This window comes from Pleurodeles waltl, chromosome 3_1 (assembly GCF_031143425.1).
Source record: "Pleurodeles waltl isolate 20211129_DDA chromosome 3_1, aPleWal1.hap1.20221129, whole genome shotgun sequence".
In the NCBI taxonomy this organism is placed as follows: Eukaryota; Metazoa; Chordata; class Amphibia; order Caudata; family Salamandridae; genus Pleurodeles; species Pleurodeles waltl.
In genome coordinates this window covers 545628415-545648443 of record NC_090440.1, presented here as the reverse complement: position 1 = coordinate 545648443, position 20029 = coordinate 545628415, and the positions used below count along the sequence as shown (strand labels likewise).

Here is a 20029-nt window from a genome sequence, read left to right as displayed (position 1 = left end):
AGCTTAAGGACTACTATCAAGCATCTTTTTTAGACAACGCAGTGCATAGTGCTCATGAAATTAAATTTTACTATATTTTTTTGTTGATTCAGATGATGAAGTCAGAAACTGACTTGCTGGCCTTTTTAAAAACTACAGACAAAAACAAGATATAAAATGATTTATTATACTGTGGCTCATAGAAAGCAGTTTGTTAGGTCTTGGAGCATTCCTCCATGTCATGCCTTTATGTTTCTGAAGGACTGTAAATATATCAGGCTGCATCCACAAATGCACTCTAGAAAGTTTGAATGCCACAAGGGGTATTTTTAGTTTATGATTTTCTAATCAGCCAAAGGTGGAAAACCTGGGCTGAGATAGATGTGCAGCTCGGGCAAGGTAACTGCTCACTTATTTCAGCTTTATACAGCTAATTGGCTTTTTTAAAGAAAAGTTTGTAATAATGAATGAAGGCTCCCATACAGTGATGAAGTCAATATTAAATTGTTGGAAGTGTGGAACTGGTACAGGGTTCTATGCCAGAGTTCATATTCACGACTGTTTCCCAATTTTATCCACAAAATGTATAAGCGCACAAATTGTGGAAAAATGGCAGGCAAATGGAAAATTATCTCCAATATGGAGTATAAAGCTCTTTGGGTGCTTAATTTTAAGAGAATAACATTCCTCTGTAGATGTCTAGCCTATTACACTCCTACTGTTCTTCAGAGGATATATCCAGCATTGTCAGGCCAGTGTTTCTGGTGCCAAAGAAATGCACTGCTGGATTGGCTTTATATCATTTTTACCTGCCTAGCACTCAATGTCTTTTGGTACAAGATTTTTCAGGGCTTAAGCAAAATAATTGGTATATCATCTGACCTAAGGTAATTTTAGTACTGTTTGGTTATTCACGAAATATAAGTACATCAGCCAAGTTTGTTAAATATTTTATCTGTATAGACATGTCTGTTGTGAGCTCACTGATATTACAGTGTTGGAAGTCAAAAGATTTTCCTTTTATGGAACACTGGCTTACCAAGATTAACAGAATTACAATGTTTGAATAGTTGTATGCTTTGTGAAATAAGAGCTGGACAAAGTTTTGGAAGCTTGACTTTTAGGATCACAATTCACTTTGTCAGTTGTTTAGCTAAGGAACTGTAGAATGGGAGTCTGCTCTTACTTGAATCTGAAAATATGGATTGCTAGATAGTTGAATATATATAACACTTTACTGTCACATACCACTTTATTTCACAGCAGCATTTTGTACCCAATTCGATTAATTCCATGTTACAGGCTTTATGTATTTAGCCATCCGTTTAATCAAGAGATTTAGAAGATAAGCGTGTGCAGGCATGGAATGACAATCTTCTCAATAGGTTTCTGAATTTTCTAATGGCACTTATATGTATACTGTTTTTGTATTCTGTTCAGTATTGTTTTACGTGTATATTTATCAAATGTATGCTAGTTGCATTTTTGCACTTTACTCAAGCTAAAATTGGTATAATCTAGAATGTTATCTCTTTACTGCATTGATGTGCAATTGCAAGCCTATGTATGTTTAAAATTGAAGCTTTGTGTTGGTAGGCTTCTGATTAGCTCAAAGGCACTTGATGTATCTGCCCAAGTAGGAGAATGATGCTAATTCACCAATTACTTTTGAACCGTTAATTGCTGAAGTTGTGCTTTATTTAGTACTGCTTTGCATCGCTCAGATGTTTTAAAAAAATGGTATGTATAATATGTCTATATTTGGAACAGATGGGATTACCCTACGGACAAATGATACTGACAAGTGCATTAACAGGTTCTTTTCTAGAGGTATCGTCCCTTATCAAACAGACCAGCTCCCTGATATTGTACATATTCTTAGTAGTTACCACATACAATGTGGGTAAGTTGTGCCAGCAGTATTTAACTCATTCTATTTTCACTGCTGTGGAAGAACATCTCTCTAAAATGAGTGAAATAATGGATTTCTACGGTGTCATTCTGGGTCCACATCCAGAAAAAAAACACTGTGTGCCTACTCTAATATATGCCATTATTAAAGATGAACAGGCATATTCAGAAAGGGAAGCTGCAGAAAGAATTAGGGCAACTAACAGAGAAGTAATGCAGGCCATGCTTAGAGTCACAGATAACGGCCTTCAGACTATATATAAACAGTTGCACATAATCTCTACCATCCGTGCATCAGCTCTGAATCTTCTAAAACAAGATTTAAGTCTTTTACACAAATGGCAAGACAGATGCGTGAAATACCACAGTAAAATTGGCTATTACAAACCCTTAAAATCTAGTAAATTGTCCTTAATGCCTATAAATGAAAATGCAATATGACCTCAACCCACAAAACAAGGACTAAAATAGAGCCATGAGATACCCTTTTAAGTACGAAAATAGTAGACACTATTGTGTGTGGCATACAATCTATCTATTAGCTGGTTCTTACATAAAGTAATATTCTTGACAATTATTGCCTTTCGAGTGAAAATTCCCCTTTTGAATTTCACTGCTGGACAAAAGACAAGCAAGCATTCATAAGAAAAGCTGCATGCATGAATTCTTTAGGTCACTTAATTCTTTGCAATTCCATTACCCTGCATGGAGCGTGTAACCCATAGATGCCAGGTTTTTGCTGCAAATTATTGGGAAAACCCGACCCATTCACTCGTTCCTATCACATACTCCTTAGAAACGGGTCCTATATAATAAGGCAAAATGATAGTTATTTTGGGATAGTCTCTAGGTTCACATACATATAAAATTGTTCAAAGAACTGACATATTGTGGTATTACATTGTATCCTACTCCTCCTCCTCCTCCAAGAAAGTTATTTGAAAGTGTTTCAGGGAAAAATAGGCAGGATTAATATACTTTTTTATTAAGGTAAATAAGCTTTTAGCTACCCTATTGATTGTTGGTTCTCCAATTCTCATTTTTCTTTTAGTGAAGAAATAAAGCCATCATAAACTGAAATGATTCTTCTCTAACTGAGCAGCGGTGCTGGGGAAATATCTACTTAGGAGAAGATTTACTGCTGTAATAAGAGAACATTTGACTATCATTTGTAAGCTTCTAGAGACAGACCACCTTTTTGATGCATGAACTGTTATGAATCCATCTGTTTGGAGATTACATTGGAACTGCCGCCAGCAGTGGCACTGAACATGAGACAAGTGATTAGACCAATAAGATTGCACCAATCATACTGCACTGACATACAGTTGGCAATTCTGAACTATGCACTATAACCCAGCGACATCTGTTCCATCACCTTCTCTAGCAAGAATCTGTTCGCAGATATTGTTTGCATCCTTGGATTCCCTTGATGTAGTACTTCAAAACATCACTGGCTTCAAGGCCATCTGGAAGCTCGAAGTCCACATTTTGTGGAAGATCTTAGTCAGTCCCTATCCCTAAAAGGAAATGAAGAGTAACTGGATGCAAAACTTGTTCCCTCTTTTTCACAAGTTAAATGCCAACTAAAGGGGAAGTTTGTACCTTTCACTTTTTTCTCTTCTAGTATATTATTTTGCCCCATGCTGCAATGATTAAAAAATGAGTATGAACCCCTAGCTAGCTTCCTTCATTTAGCATTTCACATAGTCTTACATGTTATTCACAAAATATTTTAATTGTGTGCTTCTTTCTTATCGTTCCAGGGATGTCACAAATATTGGCGGTCATTATGAAAATGGCGGGTTGGCCCGCCATGCCAGCGTTGGCGGGTGAAACCGCCAGCCGGCATGGCGGGCCAACACGCCACATAATGAACACGGTGAGTGCCGCCATCGGCAACCCTCACTCACCGCCAGGCTTCCTCCGTCAGGCGGGTGGAAACATAATTCGACAGGGCAGCAGTGCAACCCCTTGGATAATGTTTATGAATCCTCCAGCCTTTCCCTGACGGGTTTCCCCCCGCCAGGGAAAGGCTGGCAGAGGGGGTGCCCCGGGGCACCTCTGGGGGCCCCTGCACTGCCCATGCACTTTGCATGGGCAGTGCAGGGGCCCCGGTGCAGTGCCCCATCGCGCGGTTCACTGCCCGATTTTCGTGCAGTGATCTGCGCGATGGGTGCAGCTGCACCTGCCACGCAGAGGCACTGGCCATGTGGAGCCGCCATCAATGTCCCGGCCAGGCCTTCCTGTGGGCCGGCGGGCAAAAACAATGTTTCCACCCGCCGGCCCACAGGAAGGTTAATTATTTGGCCGGTGGGGATCCGGGGACGCTGGCAGTCAGTGTTTTGACCGCCAGAATAAACACAGTGGTTGTTACAGCTGTGTTCATAATGAGGGCCACTGTATCTTTTCTATCCTTAGCACTCCCCTGCTTGAATCACATGTACTAAGCAAATACTGAACATGCATGATTCATATGACGTTTGTTTGGTTTATATTGTTATGTTACACTGTAGGATATTCAAGCCTACTTGTATACATTAGAAATACTTTTTCTAAATGCTGTCTGCTTCATTTTCACATTAGCTTGTTATTAATTTCTAAGAGTTTCTAGACGGTTGGTCACTATGTGCCTCACTTTAGTTAATATTCAAAAGAACAGTTTCGTAGAATGAAAATAAATGAAAGGGCATCAGGCCACTTTTTGTCAACTGTTTTCACATGCAGTTCTTTACAGCAATGAGATTATGTTACAGAAGTTGAGTACAGAAAGTGAAGGAGAGGAGTCTTCACGCCAGGCAGCACTGCAAAACGTGGTACATTAAATCTCTGGCACCCTTTGAAGGCTAACGGGAAGGGAGGCACTTTCATGAGTTGTTTTACTAATGCAGGTGGTCTTGTGAGACAAGGACAGCAGACCTTGATATTTTCTTTTTTGATAAACCGCTTTATTAATTTTATTGCTTCAACAACGTAATAACAACAGGACACATCTGTACCATTGATACATACCAATATAAAACTATATAATTCCTGGAAGGCTTCAATAGAACATATCCTTAATATATTATGTTGTCCAAGGACACATTTGGCTATTATTACTGTGCTTAAAGACTTCTCAGAAACAGACATCACAAAACCCCTTTCCATTTCCCCCACACTTTGTTATATTTGGTTTGGCAACCTCGTGTCTCATATACTAGTTTTTCCTGCAGGAGTCCATTCCCCACCTCCACCGGGCAAGTGTTGGCGCTGCCTCCGAGTTTCAGTTGGCAGCGATATCACGCTTGGCCACCAGGCATGCTATCCCCAGGAAGGTAAGGTCCGCCCTGTTGTTCCCCATTCCCTCGAGGACACCCAAGAGGATTGGCAACAGGGCCATCTCTACTTCCACCACCAGTATTCACAGTGGGCTGCTATGCGCAGGCAAGCCCACACCATGTGGTAAAAGTCTGCATTGGGCCCTGAGTACCGAGGACAATCAGCATGAAGTCGGAGACCCACCCTTTGCATTCTGTAGGGGGCAAGGTATACAGTGTGTAGATAATATGCTTGTACCAGTCGGAGGTGGGCAGTTATGGTAAGGCTCTGTGAGGCCATCAGGCTGTCTCGCCAGGCCTCTTCTTCCAGCTGACCCCGCCAGCACTCCCATCGCTCTCTGAGACTTGTGAGCGGCTTTGCTGTGTTGGTGATCAAGGTACGGTATAGCTGGGACACCCCACCCTTGCCCAAATCACCCATCAGGATTTTCGCCTCTACCGGACAAAACCCAGGGAGGACCGTACCAGGCCGGATGTAGGCTCCTAGCGCGTGCTAAAGCTGCAAGTATTTATGAAACTGGGTCTAAGAAAGTGAGTACTGCTGTTGGAGTTCCTGGAAGGGCAACATATGGGAACCCACCCAGGCGTCCCCTAGAAGTGAAATGCCTATGTTATCCCATTTATGGAACCCCTTGAAGGCGGAGGCTTCACGAAGCCACGTTCCCCCGCCACAGTGGGGTTTGTTGGGTGAGACTTGCCCACCACCCTGTTTCCCACTGTGCTGCCCTCGACCCTGTAAGCACCATTCTTGTCACTTCAGGAATCTCCTGTGGGAGGGGGGCACCATATCGCAACTCAAGTAGCTTGGGGAAGCCCATTGTCAAAAGTTCCAGCCTGTATGCCGGGTCCCTTGCTATTTTCTTAAACACAAAACTTAATTGTTCAAATAGGTATGCAGGTGGGTACCCTCTCTGAAACGCATAATAGATATTATTTTCTGCTTAGCTCGAATTCTACTATTAGACTAACACGTAGAAGTAGCAGACAGAGGGTGGGAGTGCTCAGATATTATGTAGTGGGTTGTGTAATGGTTAAAGTGCAACTGTTTTTCTGATTTGTGTTAGCATATTGACCTTAGTGCCGGGGGCCTACAAAGCAGACCTCTGTATCACTAGAACATCTAGAGAAGCTATCAACATGGCAATGTCTACAATAAAGTCTGAATATATCACAAAACTTATAAAGCACCTAGTCCCTGAAAATAAACAAAGTAATGATCATTCAGAACATATTTTCCCATAGTGCAATAAAATATGGGGCTTTACATAAGCCAGTAATAAAAAAATGGGAATCTAGCCCAATAGAAAACATGTTCCTGCAACCTAATACTGAAGTTGCACAGGAATGCTCCCAACAATGCCTGTCAAGCAGAAGCAGGATTACACATATTACTGCTTCTTGTACAGAACAGACTGCAACATTATGCTACACCTCGAGAGAAGTCAAATACTTGCAGTACAAGCCTTAAAACCATAGAAAATGGGTCAGATCTAACTGTGGAAGAGGAACCAAGCACCCCCCACCCCCAAAGAAACAGGAAAAGTGAGTTGCACAGTGCCTTATACATTATCTAAAGAAAAGAAACAAATACACAGAATCGCAGACAGATTGGAATGCTACAAGTTACTAAACAAGTCTTTAGCAGACCTTTTGCTCACAGAATGCTAATCACTGAGCACAGGATCGGTGACCCCATGATGGAGACCTAAACAGGATGACAGACAGAGCTGGAAAACTGAGACCTAATATGACAACACTGTGTTCTAGGGTAGTGGTTCTTAGCCTGTGCTCAGGGGACCCCCAAGGGTCCGGGAAGTCTTCTCAGGGGGGCTGCCACTGCTCTGAATATTAAATAGTAATAACAGATTAGTAAAGTGTAAATAAATAAAGAAGCAAAATGTGCAACTGAAAATTTTAAAACATTCTCTAAATGTGAAAGCATTTGAAATTGGACGCTAAAAAGGAAATTAATATTCTCAGATGATTTGTGGGAGCAGTGCACGTTTATCAAACAGAATATAGTATGGACAAGGAGTGGTCTCAATTAAAATTAGAAAAGCACCACACTTCCTAATAAAAATTTAGATTTTTTAAAAATATTTGTTTGATAAATAAAATGTTCTATAATTTCTGCATTTGTCTAATGAATGGTTGTTTATGTATTTTTTGGTATAGTGTTATGGTTCAAGTCATCAAAAATGCTTAGGCTTGGGTCCTCGGATTCCAATAATGATTCACTGGGAGTCCTTGGGATCCATTAAAGATTAAATGAGGGTGCGGAGAAGTCTACAGCATTGAAAACAAGGTGATAGAGAGAATGCTTGAATTGATCTCAGCTACCAGCAATCACTCCTGCCATCTCCCAATCCATCATCTTTCACTGACCACACTACTTCAATTTGGACTCAGCCATATGCAAATCAGTCTGCAGCCTAATTTAATGGTAGCAATCTAGCCTCAACTGCCAGGCCAGGTCCTCCATGAACCGGAACACAAGCAACCCAGGACTTGTTCTGCCCTTATCAGGGATCCTCAGCCAGGAATAGCTTAATTTCAGTGGCACAGTGAGCACGGGACCCACGTCTGGCATACTGGGCATCAAAAACAAGGTGACGGATGGAACCAGTCATGAATTACTTGTGTTCTGGACACTTAGGAGTCAGGAATGCAATCAGCTACCACCAAACTTAAACATCATTTACACAAGAATATTTAGCCAGGGCCTTTCTGTACAAGCAGAATGGTATTGACGCATAAGAGGAGATTCTTCAATACTTGCCAATGCAGTTGGGGGTTTGGTTGACCAGGTCCACCCAGCACTCGCTAGTTGGGATGTAAGGGCTGCTTTGGAATTAAGTGTTAATGAGGGTTGAACAAAAGCGCAAATGTCCTTTGGGTGAATTAGTGTCGCACATTAAAAATAAAATTCTTGTGTTGTAATCCATTAGGTCGGGTGGGTGTTATTTAAAGGGTAGGAATTTAGTTTACACTATTTCAGTCACAACTAAAACTATATCAAATTTCATTATCAAGCAGGACTTTTTTTGATAGCAGAAGCACGTGCAGTGTTTTCACTATATTTCTTTTTCAGAATTACTGTGTGGATCCTATGCAGCGGAAGCACAATATCTTGGCAGGCTCCGATCGTTGGGACCACAACATTTTGATGTGTGCGGCTGTATGAAGGTTGCAGGGTATTTTTAACACATGCAACCGAAACATAGGACAGCCACATAGCCCCCGCAATGATAATCAGCAACATCCAGGATTTTAACACGTCTCAAAAAGGGAAAGGTGAACACGTAACCCACAGGCTCACACAGGTCACGCTAGCAATGGAAGGAAAGGTTATTCACTTTTGTCAATAGTTCAAATGAGATTCCTCCCAACCCCCCCCCCCCCAGTTTCATAAGCTGTAAATTAATTAGCCACCATTATGCCAAACAACAAATACCTTTATTTTTAAAAGTCTTTAAAATACTTTGTCTTACAAAGGCTATGCTTTTTTTCCATGGGGAAGCTGGCCTGTCAACTACCATCATGCTTATCTCCTTAGGATGTACCTCCAGTTAATTTTTCTAACACATTTGAGTAAACTTTGTCCCTACAGGGCATGTGACTTATTAATCTCAGGGCAGGCTAGCAGCAGATTTACCGTCTAAGGGTGCAACTTTTTTTGTCTCCAGCAATTGATCTTTCCACAGGTCAAAGCACCACAATATACATCAAGGGAGTAATTCAGCATGGAATACTCCAAAGGGAGCAGGGGGAACAGAAACATTTCAAAGGAGAAGTATCTGGTCATGCTCTCTGGTGTCCGAGTCAAAACAGTATTTTGAGGAGTGAAAAAACCTCCACTGTGCAGCCCAATAATTTCCAGCTAATTCCCAATGGAAGGTGGGCCAGTACATACCAGGAAGGCAACATTTACTTTCTAATTGTATAGTTTGATAACACAAAGTTAGCCATCTGGCAGATGACACATTCAAGCAACTGTAATGGTCTAACATTAGTATGCGACCAGCTGGAACATTTTATACATCTCTGAATAACTCACTGATACTCTTTTTAACCTAACAAGCACAAAGTCGGTCTAGCAGGCGAGAATGAGAAAGTGCAGATATTCAAAGGAATGTTACTTTTAAAAAATTAGTATGGGGACAAAAGGGACTTATTAATTTCAAAGGTTTTTTTTTTTTTTTTTTTTTTAAACATAAATAGGACCAAGACCCAGTACAGCAGGCAGAAACAGGAAAGGGCAGAAATATCGATTATTTGGTTTAATAATAAAAAATAAAAAAAAATAAAAAAAGAACACTTGCACTGCTTACGGGGAATGGATGTAATATGCCAGCAACTGTCCCCAAGAATACTGGAAACAATTCAGCAGTGGGTATGACTTGAATTTCACCCTACTGGTGGACGATATTGCCACCAAGTAAGCTAGATTCCCAAGGTAGAATTTGTGTTTGGGTACAAAGGGAACCCTCGCCCATTGAGCGTGTTTGGTCCATTCCAAAGTGGGAATAGGATTCCGATCAAAGAGAACTCCTTTTTAGCATTACTAAGAAATTGTGTGCGACTAGCAACTTGAAAAGAAATGAGTTGCTTGGTGACTCCAAAAGAAGATGTTGAGGATAGAGGAGGAGTACTGTTTCTCTGCTCTTGAAAGGAGCAGCAGATATGAGACTTCGGTCACCTCTTGATGCAACAGGGTTATAATCGGTGATTAAGCATCAGTGGCAAAATCTCTTCCACATCAAAGAGTAGCTGGTACAATTAGAAGGCCTAATTGCTTCTTTCACAATGTTCATGAAGTCCTCTTGAAGAAGGGAGGACTTCAGAGGCCAGGATGATATGCTGAAGGTATATCTTAACATTTCAAATTTGACCTCAACTTTAATGATAATGTGAAAATGTTTCTGATATCCTTCAAAGATATACAGAAGGTTGTTTTTATTCACTTGGTAGCATTCTTTCCAAATAAGTAGTGAATGTTAAGGTCTGGGTGCATATTCAATTTTGGTGAACAGATACTGAGGATGTGAACTCCACATGTTGCCAAGGGAATCTACCCCTAAGTACCAGGAGCCTGCTTATAAAGTCTTTATATGCAAACCTTCTGGAATATGTTCAACTGTCCGTGACAATGAGTGGACAAATGGTCAAGTCCACAGTAGTAGTGCCTCTCTTCATGTGGGATGAGACTCATGTCAATCCCTATTTCTTGCCAATAGTACACATTGCATTGAGGTTAACCAGCACCACAAACAATCTGTTTTCTGTAATAGACTGAAAATGCAGAGAGAAGAGCAAATGTCTCTAAGACCTGGCATAATATTTGCAGCGGCTGCTTCAAACACATCTAAACTGCAAGATCATGTCACTGTTCTGCCAATCAAATGTTACTAGAGGGGGAGTGACAGTATCATGGGAGAAACAGAGAATATCTATTCATAACATTATGTTTGGTTTACAAATGAGACTACACTGCCCCCAGGTTTAGAAACATCCACTCCTGACTGTTGTGAAAATTGCTTTCTTTGACTTTGTGAGTATCTTTGTAACAGCCTTGGCTGAAGGTGCAACAGACGGATCAAGTTAATGCAGGACAACATAACGCCCGGAAGTGCAGCAACCACTCTGCAAAATGTCCCCTGTAACAGACTGTGCAACTCCAAAAGAAAAAGGAGCCCACCCTGAGATGAAAACAGATTCATTGCTTGTTTGTCAACAGGGCTACACTGTGTTGGGATTCATGCAAGACCTTGAGACAACAGGAACTTTAGAATGTGTGAAGGATATACAGTGTTTGTTGCCAATCACATATCAAAATAAGAAGATGTGGATTATTCTTCATATGCATGGGTGGCAGCCATGGTTGGAGTTACAGATGTAGTATGAACTTTGTAGTGGCAGTGGTCTCAGACCCGTGCAATCTGGAGAAAGCATTGTTAAATTTTCTCAAGGTGATAGGAAAAAGGATACCATGTAGATCAATGTTTACATACTATCACCTCTTCTCAGGGGAACAAGGGGACTACTGTCACCATCTTGCAAATAGCCCTTAAAGCGAACCATATGTAATCATGACTATTATTGGCTGCCTTCCGTCATTTTGTACTTTATCTACCCAAAACAAATCTCCAAGTATAGGTCCGATAATTGTTCCTGTGAAGGAACATTTCATAATCCTGAGATTTATACTTCTTACCCCAGGATTGTCAGGGACTCTAAGAACACCAACTACTACGGTGTTCTTTTCCCAACTGAAGTAGACGCACTACAACATCCTTGTATGCTTTATTGAAAGTGCTGCTGTAAAGTCATAGCATCTTTTGTGGTCTCTCTTCATCCAGATACTGAAGAATCTGCTTATGGTGTCTGGAGGGTTGATGGAAAATCTTTTGAATGTGAATCTTGCAGTCTGTTTCTTCCTTTCCACCTCTACCTTCCACGGTGTGATTCAGTCTTTATTTCATGGACTTCTCATCAGCATGTGTACTGCACAGGCGTACCTAAAAGGGTAGATCCTCCATGCTACTTTGGATGTCAGGTTTCAGGTCTGATAATATAATCCAGGTCCATGTATTTGGCGAGTCACTATGAGCTATCCATAAATATGTTAAATTAGAGAATGTGACAAACTCTATTGAATAGGATGAAGACAGCTTACATTCTGGTATCATTTGTTCCATTTTCCTTTTTAAGCCAATGTGAAGCATTCAATCAATCAATCAGGATTTATAAAGCGTGGCTAATTACCCGCTAGGGTATCCAGGCGCTTGCAGGTCCCGGAGGCTTATTTGAACAGCCAGGTCTTGAGGGCCATTACGAATTCAGGAAGTGAGGTGATGGTCTAAAGGTGCGTGTGGAGGCTGTTCCAGTTTTTGCTGCGATGTGAGAGAAGGAGCATCCTCCACATCTGCTTTTGTAGATGCGGGGAGTATGGGCAAGTGAAAGGGAGGCAGAGCATAGTCTTGTCAACGGTTGGTGGAAGTTCAGGTGGTGGTTAATGTAAACGGGTCCTTGGTGGTGTAGAGCCTTGTATGCGTGGGGCAGCAGCTTGATTTGGCATCTCTTCTGTACGGACCGCCAGTGGAGCTGGCTGAGGTAGGGTGTGATATGGGTTCATCAGGGAAGGCTGAGGATGTGTTTGGCTCCAGCAATCTGTATGGTCTGAAGTCTCTAAGTGGTGTGTGCCGATTCCTATGTCGAGAGCATTGCCGTAGGACAGTCGGCCGGTGACAAGGGCCTGTGTCACTGTGCGTCTCATGTGTTGGGGTAGCCACTTGAAGATTTTACGTAACATACACAAAGTGAGGAAGAAGGCAGATGAAACGTCGTTGATCTGTGATTTCATGGTGAGCTTGTTGTGAACGATTATTCTGATGTTTTTGGCGTGATCGGAGGGAGTGGGTGTGGGTCCTGGGTCTGATGGACACCAGAAGTCGTTCCATGGGTTGCTGCTAAAGATCAGTACTTCTGTCTTGTCTGTGTTCAGCTACAGGCAGCTGTTCCTCATCCAGTCAGCAACTCTTGTTATGCATTTGTGGATGTTGGTTCCGGTGGTGGAGGGGTCGTTGAAGAGTGAGAGGATAAGTTGGGTGTCATCTGCATAGGAAATTATGTTGAAATTGTGGGATCTGCCGATGTTGGCTAGCAGGGTCATCATTTATGCGCTGAAGAGTGTAGGCCTTAAGGATGAGCTCTGGGGGACACCACTTGGAGGTGAAAGGAGGGAGGTGGATCCTCCGGGTGCTTCCTGTGAGGAAGGAGGTGATCCATCCATCTGAGTGCACCCCCTTGGATGCCGATGTGGTGGAGTCTTTCGATCAGCATATCATGGGATACTGTGTCAAAGGCTGCCGAGAAGTCGAGGAGGATCAAAGTGCTGTTTCTCCTTGGCTGAGGAGGATTTGGATGTAGGCTGTGGCTCTGATCTGGGTAGTTTCTGTGCCGTGAGTGATGCGGAAGCCAGATTGGGAGGCGTGGAGGAGCTGGTTCTGCTCCATGTATGTCATGAGTTGCTTGTTAACGATCTTTTCCAGTAACTTTGCTGGGAATGGTAGAAGGAAGATTGGCCAGAGGTTTTTGGGTTCGCTTGGGTCAGTGAAAGGTTTTTTTGATTAGTGGTCTGACTTTAGCGTGTTTCCAGGCATCAGGAAATGTTGCGCTGGTTTTAGAAGTGTTGAGCAGGGTGATGAATTCCTGGGTGATCCTTTGGTTTCCAAGGTTGAAGATGTGGTGTGGGCATGGATCAGTGGGAGCTCCCAACTGGATGGATTTCATGGTGAAGGTGATGTCCTGGGTGGAGAGGATGTTCCAGGTAGTCAGTGTGTGGCTCCTGTCGGTTACAATGGTAGCGTATCTATTGAAGTTCGTAGGTGTGGGTTGGGGTTCAAAGTTTCTGTATATGGTTGTGATCTTGTCATGGAATAAGTGGGGGAGATTGTCGCCCAGCTCCTGTGAGGGTGTCATGTTTTTGCTGGCAGCCGGGTTGGAGAATTCCTTAATGTTGAAAAGTTCATTGGTGTTGGTGGGGCTGGTCTCAATGCATGCCACAAAGGCTGTCTACTTTGTTGCCATCAGCAGATGGTGGTAGAGGTTGTGGAAGGTCTTGAAGTCTGCTCTATCGGAGGAGTCCTTGCTGGCTTGCCATCTCTTCAGCTATTTGCTGTCTCATTTCACTCTTCTGAATTCTTGGGTGAACCATCTGGCCTTTTTAAAGGATTTTTGTCTGGGTGGTGCTCTTGATGGGGATGATGCTGTCGGCCCAATTGGTGATCCAGGCATTGATGTTTTTCACTCCCTGTTCGAGGTTGGTGGCGATAGTAGGTTGGAGGTGATGAGGATGTCCACCCAGCTGGTCTCTGAGATTTTGTTTCCACTCCAGTGGGGGGTGCTGGTCATCTTGGGGGTGGAGATGCGGGTGCTGGAGATGCTAAATGGAATGATGGAGTGATTAGTCCATGTAAGGTTTTTGACATGGCTGTATTTGACGCGGTAGCTGGAGATGAAAATGGGGTCCAGCGTATGTCCTGCGGTATGTGTAGGTTCGTGGACGATCTGGGTCAATCCGAGGCTGCTCATACTGTCGAGGATGTGTGCAGTGTTGTTGTCATTGGGGTAGATGTGGAAATTTAGGTTGCAAAGGAAGATTAAGTCCTCGGAGGCTTAAGCCAGGGGCACAAAGAAGTCTGCAATGGTGTTGCAGAAGCTGGAGTGCGGGATTGGGGGGTGGTTGTTGTAGGTGGGGGAGAGAGGGTAGTCAGTATGCTAGGGTGCCTCTGTTGGTTGTTTTGTTGTCCCGGTGGAGCTTGAAGTTCAGATGCTCCATGGAGGTGGTGGTGTTGTTGGTGGAGCACTGTATGGTCTCTTCGTTGATGATCACTGTTCCTCCTCCCGACTTGTTGGTGCAGTCCCGGTGAGCAATTTTATATCCCTTGGGGATCGCTGTGGCAATGTTTGGAGCAGATGTGGGGTTGAGCGAGGTCTCAGTGTGGAAGACGATGTAGGGAGCGAGTTTGGGGATGAGGTCCCATATTTCGGTAGAATGTTTGCAAAGTGAGATTGTGTTGAGAAGGGCGCATGCAAGTTGGTGTTCTTGTTCAGGTGGCATCTGTGGTGTGTTTGGTGTGGGGTTGGTCAGTGGACTGGTGTGTGTGCTGTGGAGAGTGAAGTGACAGTGAGTGTAGGTGAAAGGTTCTAAGATGGAGCATGGGTTGGCGTGGTGGCAGTGTTTGTAGTGGCATCTGGGGTGAACGGGGTAGAGCTCAGCGATGGTGTGTCTTTGGAGGGGAAGAAGTGGGAGGGGGGAGTGCCAGGGGTCATGGCACTGGGCAAGTCTGCTGTGGCCTGCATTAAGTAGTTCCTGGGGTGGGCGGGGCTTCTGTAGGCGGGAAAAACAGTGAGTGGGAAAACCTGGTCGGGAAAACCATAGCAGAAAAACCCAGGCAGCTGCAGTGTCACTGTAACAAGTCTGAAACAAGCAAGAACTGGAAGCCACAGGAAAGTGGCAGGCTAGGTTTGCAGGTGCCTTCTCATCAGCCTCTGTATACCCTCCCACATAGCACGTCCAATATTCTTTAACTGGCAGCAGAATAGGCTGGATGCAGTGACTGCACCCGTAGTATAGATGTTTCCCAGCTACAACTAAAGGTGGGGAGGGGGAGTGCCCAAAGAAAGGGAAACTCATTGAAGTTTGATATTTACACCCTTGCCCGACTGATAGTGCTTGGATTGATGCAGGTATTAGTGTAATATTCATTACTCTGTATTCCAGACCTGCCAGTTTGGGAACAGTTTCCATTAGCCCCATTAGAACATGTCACACTTTAAAAAAAAAAAAGAAGCCTGGTGCTATCAGAGTGATATGGATAGGAATGTCAAACTTACTGGCTCCTTTTTGCATTATGTTTAGGAAGATGACAAGATCAATCTGCTACAATGGCATGTCACAAATAATTTACTAGCTATTTCCATTCTCAGTACTCTGATATGCTGTCCAAAGCAGAAAATAAATAACAAACTAAATATCTTTAGAGATGTCTAAAAGAGTAAGGATCAGGATGAAATCAACCTGGACCTTCTTGTAGTAAGAAGGATCTTCATCAACCGACCAACTCCACTATCTCACACCAAATGTTTAGTGTGGGTAAACAGAATGGGGACAAACAGCAAGCAAAGGTTCAGTGTATGAACATTCACACAGTTATTATCAATCAATCAGTACTTCTATAGCGTTGCTAATCACCTGTGGCGTCTCAAGGTGCTGTTTGGGGTTGTGCTGCTCAATTGAAAAGCCAGGTCCTGAGGTCCTTCCTGAACTGCTTCAGTGTAATGCGGTCTGTCTCAGTTTGAAAGGTAGCGTGTTCCATGTCCAGGCTGCGAGGTAGGAGAAGGATCTTCCTCCTGCTGTGCTTTTTGAGATCTCAGGAATGGCTACGAGGGCGAGCTGGGACGAACGGCATTGTCTGTTAGGTATGTAGAAGGTGAAGCGGTGGTTGAGGTAAGCCGGTCCTATGTTGTGTAGTGCCTTGTAGGTGTGAATCAGAAGTTTGTATGTGATGCGCTTGTTGACTGGGAGCCAGTGTAGGTCTCTGAGGTGGGAGGAGATGCGGCTGTGTCGGGGGATCTCCAGGATGAGCCTTGCTGCTCCATTCTTGTAGTCTTGATTGCAGTTTCTTGGGGATGCCAGCAATGAGTGCACTGCTGTAGTCCAGTTTGCTACTGACGAGTGCGTGGGTGACTGTCCTCCTTCTGTCAGTTGGGATCCACTTGAGGATCTTTCGAAGGAATCGAAGGGTGTGGAAGCATGACAACGAGAAGCCAGTCACTTGGTGGGTCATGGACAGAGAGGAGTTCAGGATGATGCCCAGACTGTGTGTGTGTTCAGTGGGAGGGGGCGAGTTTCCCAGTGCGGTAGGCCACCAGGAGTCGTTCCAGGTGGAGGGAGTGGAGCGGATTACAAGGATCCCCATCTTGTCCGAATTGAGTTTGAGGAAGTTGGCTTCCATCCAGGCGGTGACTGCTCTCATACCATTGTGTAAATTTCCCTTGGCCTTTACAGAGTCACCAGGCAGGGAGCAGATCAGTTAGGTATCGTCAGCGTAGGAGACTACGTATAGCCAGTGTTTGATGAGTTTGGCGAACGAGGCCACGTAGATGTTGAAGAGCGTTTGGCTGCGTGATGATCCTTGGGGCACTCAGGAGCATGTTTCTTTGGGTTCTGAAGTGAACAGTGGTAGTCTGACACACTGTGTTCTTCCAGTGAGGAAGGACCTGATCCAATCCAGTGCTTCACTGCGGATGCCGCAGTTGTGGAGTCAGGCGCAGAAGATGGAGCGGGAGACGGAGTTGAATGTGGCGGAGAGGTCTAGGAGAATGAGTGCAGCATTGTCTCCATGGTCTAGTATGGCGCGTAAGTCTGTGGCTGCTAGGAGTGCTGTTTGGGTGGTGTGGTTGCTCCTGTATCTGGATTGGGATGGATCCAGGATATGGTGTGTCTCAAGGAATCCGGTGGGTTGCTGGTTGACGGCCTTTTCCATTACTTTTGCTGGGAGAGGGAGCAGAGAGATGGGTCTGTAGTTTTTCAGCTCCCTTGGGTCAGCAGTGGGTTTCTTGAGTAGCGGGTTGATCTCGGTGTGCTTCCAGTCTGGTTGGAAGGTGGTGTTTGCGAAGTATTGGTTGATAGTCTGGCAGAGCTCTGGTGCTATGGTCGTTCTGGCCAGGATGAAGATGTAATGAAGGCATGGATACAAAGGTGCTCCTGAGTAGATGGAGTTCATGAGTTTTTGGGCATCCTCTGTGGTGATGGGAGTCCAAGAGTTTAGGATCTGGTGTGGTGGGGGGGTCAGTGGCGGTGTTTGTGGGCAGTGCGTGCGAGTTTTGGTTCTTAAAGCCTTTTTATATGTCCTGGATTTTCCGGTGGAAGAAGGTGGCGAGTTTGTCGCAGAGGTCTTGAGAGGGAGGGATGGATGAGATGTGTGTCCCGGAGTTCGTGAACTCTTTGACGATGGAGAAGGGCTCCTTGCTGCTGTGAGCACTGGTGCTCAGGCATTGTTGAATGGTGGCTTTTTTGGCGGCTCTGCAGTTCTGGTGGTGCATGGTGACTGTGTTCTTGAAGGCTAAGCCGTTTTCAGCTGATTTGCTGCTCCACCATTTCCGTTGCAGTTGCTTGCAGGAGCATTTGGACTCTTGTAGGTTTGTCATGAACCATCTAGGTGTTTTGCTTTATCGGTTTCCTGTGGTTTTTCTGACGGGGCTACGCTGTTAGTGCATTTCGATATCCAGGTGTGTAGATTACGTGTAGAGTCATTTGCGTCTGCTGCGTCAGTTGGGGGGTTAGTGGCAGAGTGCGTTGGTGAGTTGCGCTTCTGTGATTTTGCCCCAGCTTCTGCCAGGGGGTGAGGGGTATAGCAGCGTGGCGTGTCCTTCCTCGTGAAGGTGAAGTGGACGCACTTGTGGTCAGTACAATGGTGTTCGGAGGTGTGAGAGAAGGTGATGATGTTCCCTGCTGAGAAGACTGGGGTCGAGGGTGTGTCTGGCTGTGTTGGTGGGGACTTTGACAAGTTGTTCAAGACCAAGTGTTGCAAGATTGCCCAAGAGGTTTCCGGATTTTTTCCCCAACGCATGGGTGATACTGATTGTCTTTCTCTGCCTGCAAGGGGGACGAGACATCGGCCAATTTTTGGTCATTATCCCATTACCACACTTCTATGCATGGAGCCCTAAGTATCAATGGATGGTGAAATGTCCACTTTTGTAGAAAAATGATAAAAACCAACAACTCTGTAGATTGCTTCTAAGCTTGAAGCAGACCAGTGCTTTCTTTTAAAAGAAAAACCTATTTAAAACGATATTTAAATTAAATGAAAACAGGATGTGGTATGTTATTTTCTGTTAAGCTTATTAATCGGGAGATGATTTTTGCACAAATCTTCATTTACACAATGTTTATAGACCATAACAATAAAACTTCCAATTTGCATGTGACACAATTGGTTACTAACCATGATATTCATACTTTGAGCATGGGTATACATATGATTTATTAGTGAGATCATTAAGGACATGATTACTACTATGTGCAGAGATATGGCTAACAAGCAACATATATAACAGATGTTCAGTTTTACTATTTGACGTCTTTAACTTAAAGTGGGTTAGAATGGTAATCTTGAGATACGAATGGAGTAAAAGCCAAATATCTCTGGGACGCGCAGGAAAGTGTAGATGCATAGAAGTCCATGCTGTCAAGACCGAGTCTTTATGATTTTGGAAGGGAACCTCCACCCCATCTCATAGTGACCCTGCACTTTGCCAGAAGACAAGCCAATGCTGCAAACCAATTTCTTTGTTTGAGGAAATCTTTGATATAGCCCAGTAAGCCATGATGTAGGGAGGGAGTAAGGGAAACAGAGAAGGTTTTGAATACTGATTCTCAGAATGCAATCATAGGTGAACAGGCCATGCCAAATTGTAATAGTTGGCCATGGATTTGCACCATCTGGGGCAGCTCGAGTCTGTAGTAAGGCCTACAGAACATAATTGTGCAACAGTGTAGTATACTCTATGTTGTAATTATTTGAAACATGTTAGTCTATGTCTGCTTTTAAGCAATATTTTTTGAAGTTCCCAAACTTACCAACCTATTCAATAAATGGTCTAGACTCAGTCAGACACAGTATTTTAAGCAAACCTAGCTAAAACCAAAAAAACACTTCAGGAGGTTCGAACATTTAGAGAAACAAAACGATATTAGAATACACTCACCTTCCTGGCTTGTAAAGTCACTGTGCGCAATGGGTAGATCCATCCGGATTCGCTTCAAGCAGGTCTAAATGAAAGGAAAACCATTTAAACTACCCAGGTTTACACATTACCTACTTTTAATTCTTCATGTTCTTTGATAAACTGTTTGATATGCTTCAAGTAATTTCAACAAGAACAGTTGCATAGCCATTGTGAATAACTGGTGGGAATGACTTATGAAAAGTGCAGCAGTTGCCTACACAAACACGCATTGCAACTAAAAACATAGTATAAAAGAAAGTGATCTGTAATTGAAGTCAACATTAATGGGGAAAAGCAAATTCATGGTTACAAAGTAGCATAACATCAGGATAAGCCACCAACAACCTCCTTCTTTGGTCTGTGCTACGACAGACCTAAGTTCAGCCAGAGAGTACCTGTGGATAACAGATGCCAGTGAAGTAGCATGAGGACAGCTGAGTGCTCCATGGATGTGCAGCACCTAATTCCTTTCAGCCCCTCTTGGTGCCGCAAAACTGCCACTGCAAAAATGTTACACAAAA

At 43.7% G+C, this 20029-nt stretch overlaps 1 protein-coding gene and 1 non-coding gene across 9 annotated transcripts in view; both read right to left on the bottom strand.

Moving 5' to 3' along the window:
- TIPIN (TIMELESS interacting protein) overlaps window positions 1-20029 on the bottom strand; it is a 125779-nt gene that overhangs the window by 47221 nt on the left and 58529 nt on the right. For all 8 annotated transcript variants that reach the window (XM_069222890.1, XM_069222886.1, XM_069222893.1 and 5 more), the window contains one exon: window positions 19488-19551. In XM_069222890.1, coding sequence (XP_069078991.1) covers window positions 19488-19551 — 64 coding nt within the window. The remainder of the gene's footprint in view (window positions 1-19487; window positions 19552-20029) is intronic.
- On the bottom strand, window positions 8306-8443 carry LOC138286303 (small Cajal body-specific RNA 14). The gene has a single exon (XR_011201957.1). It is a non-coding gene; the product is annotated as a small Cajal body-specific RNA 14 (non-coding RNA).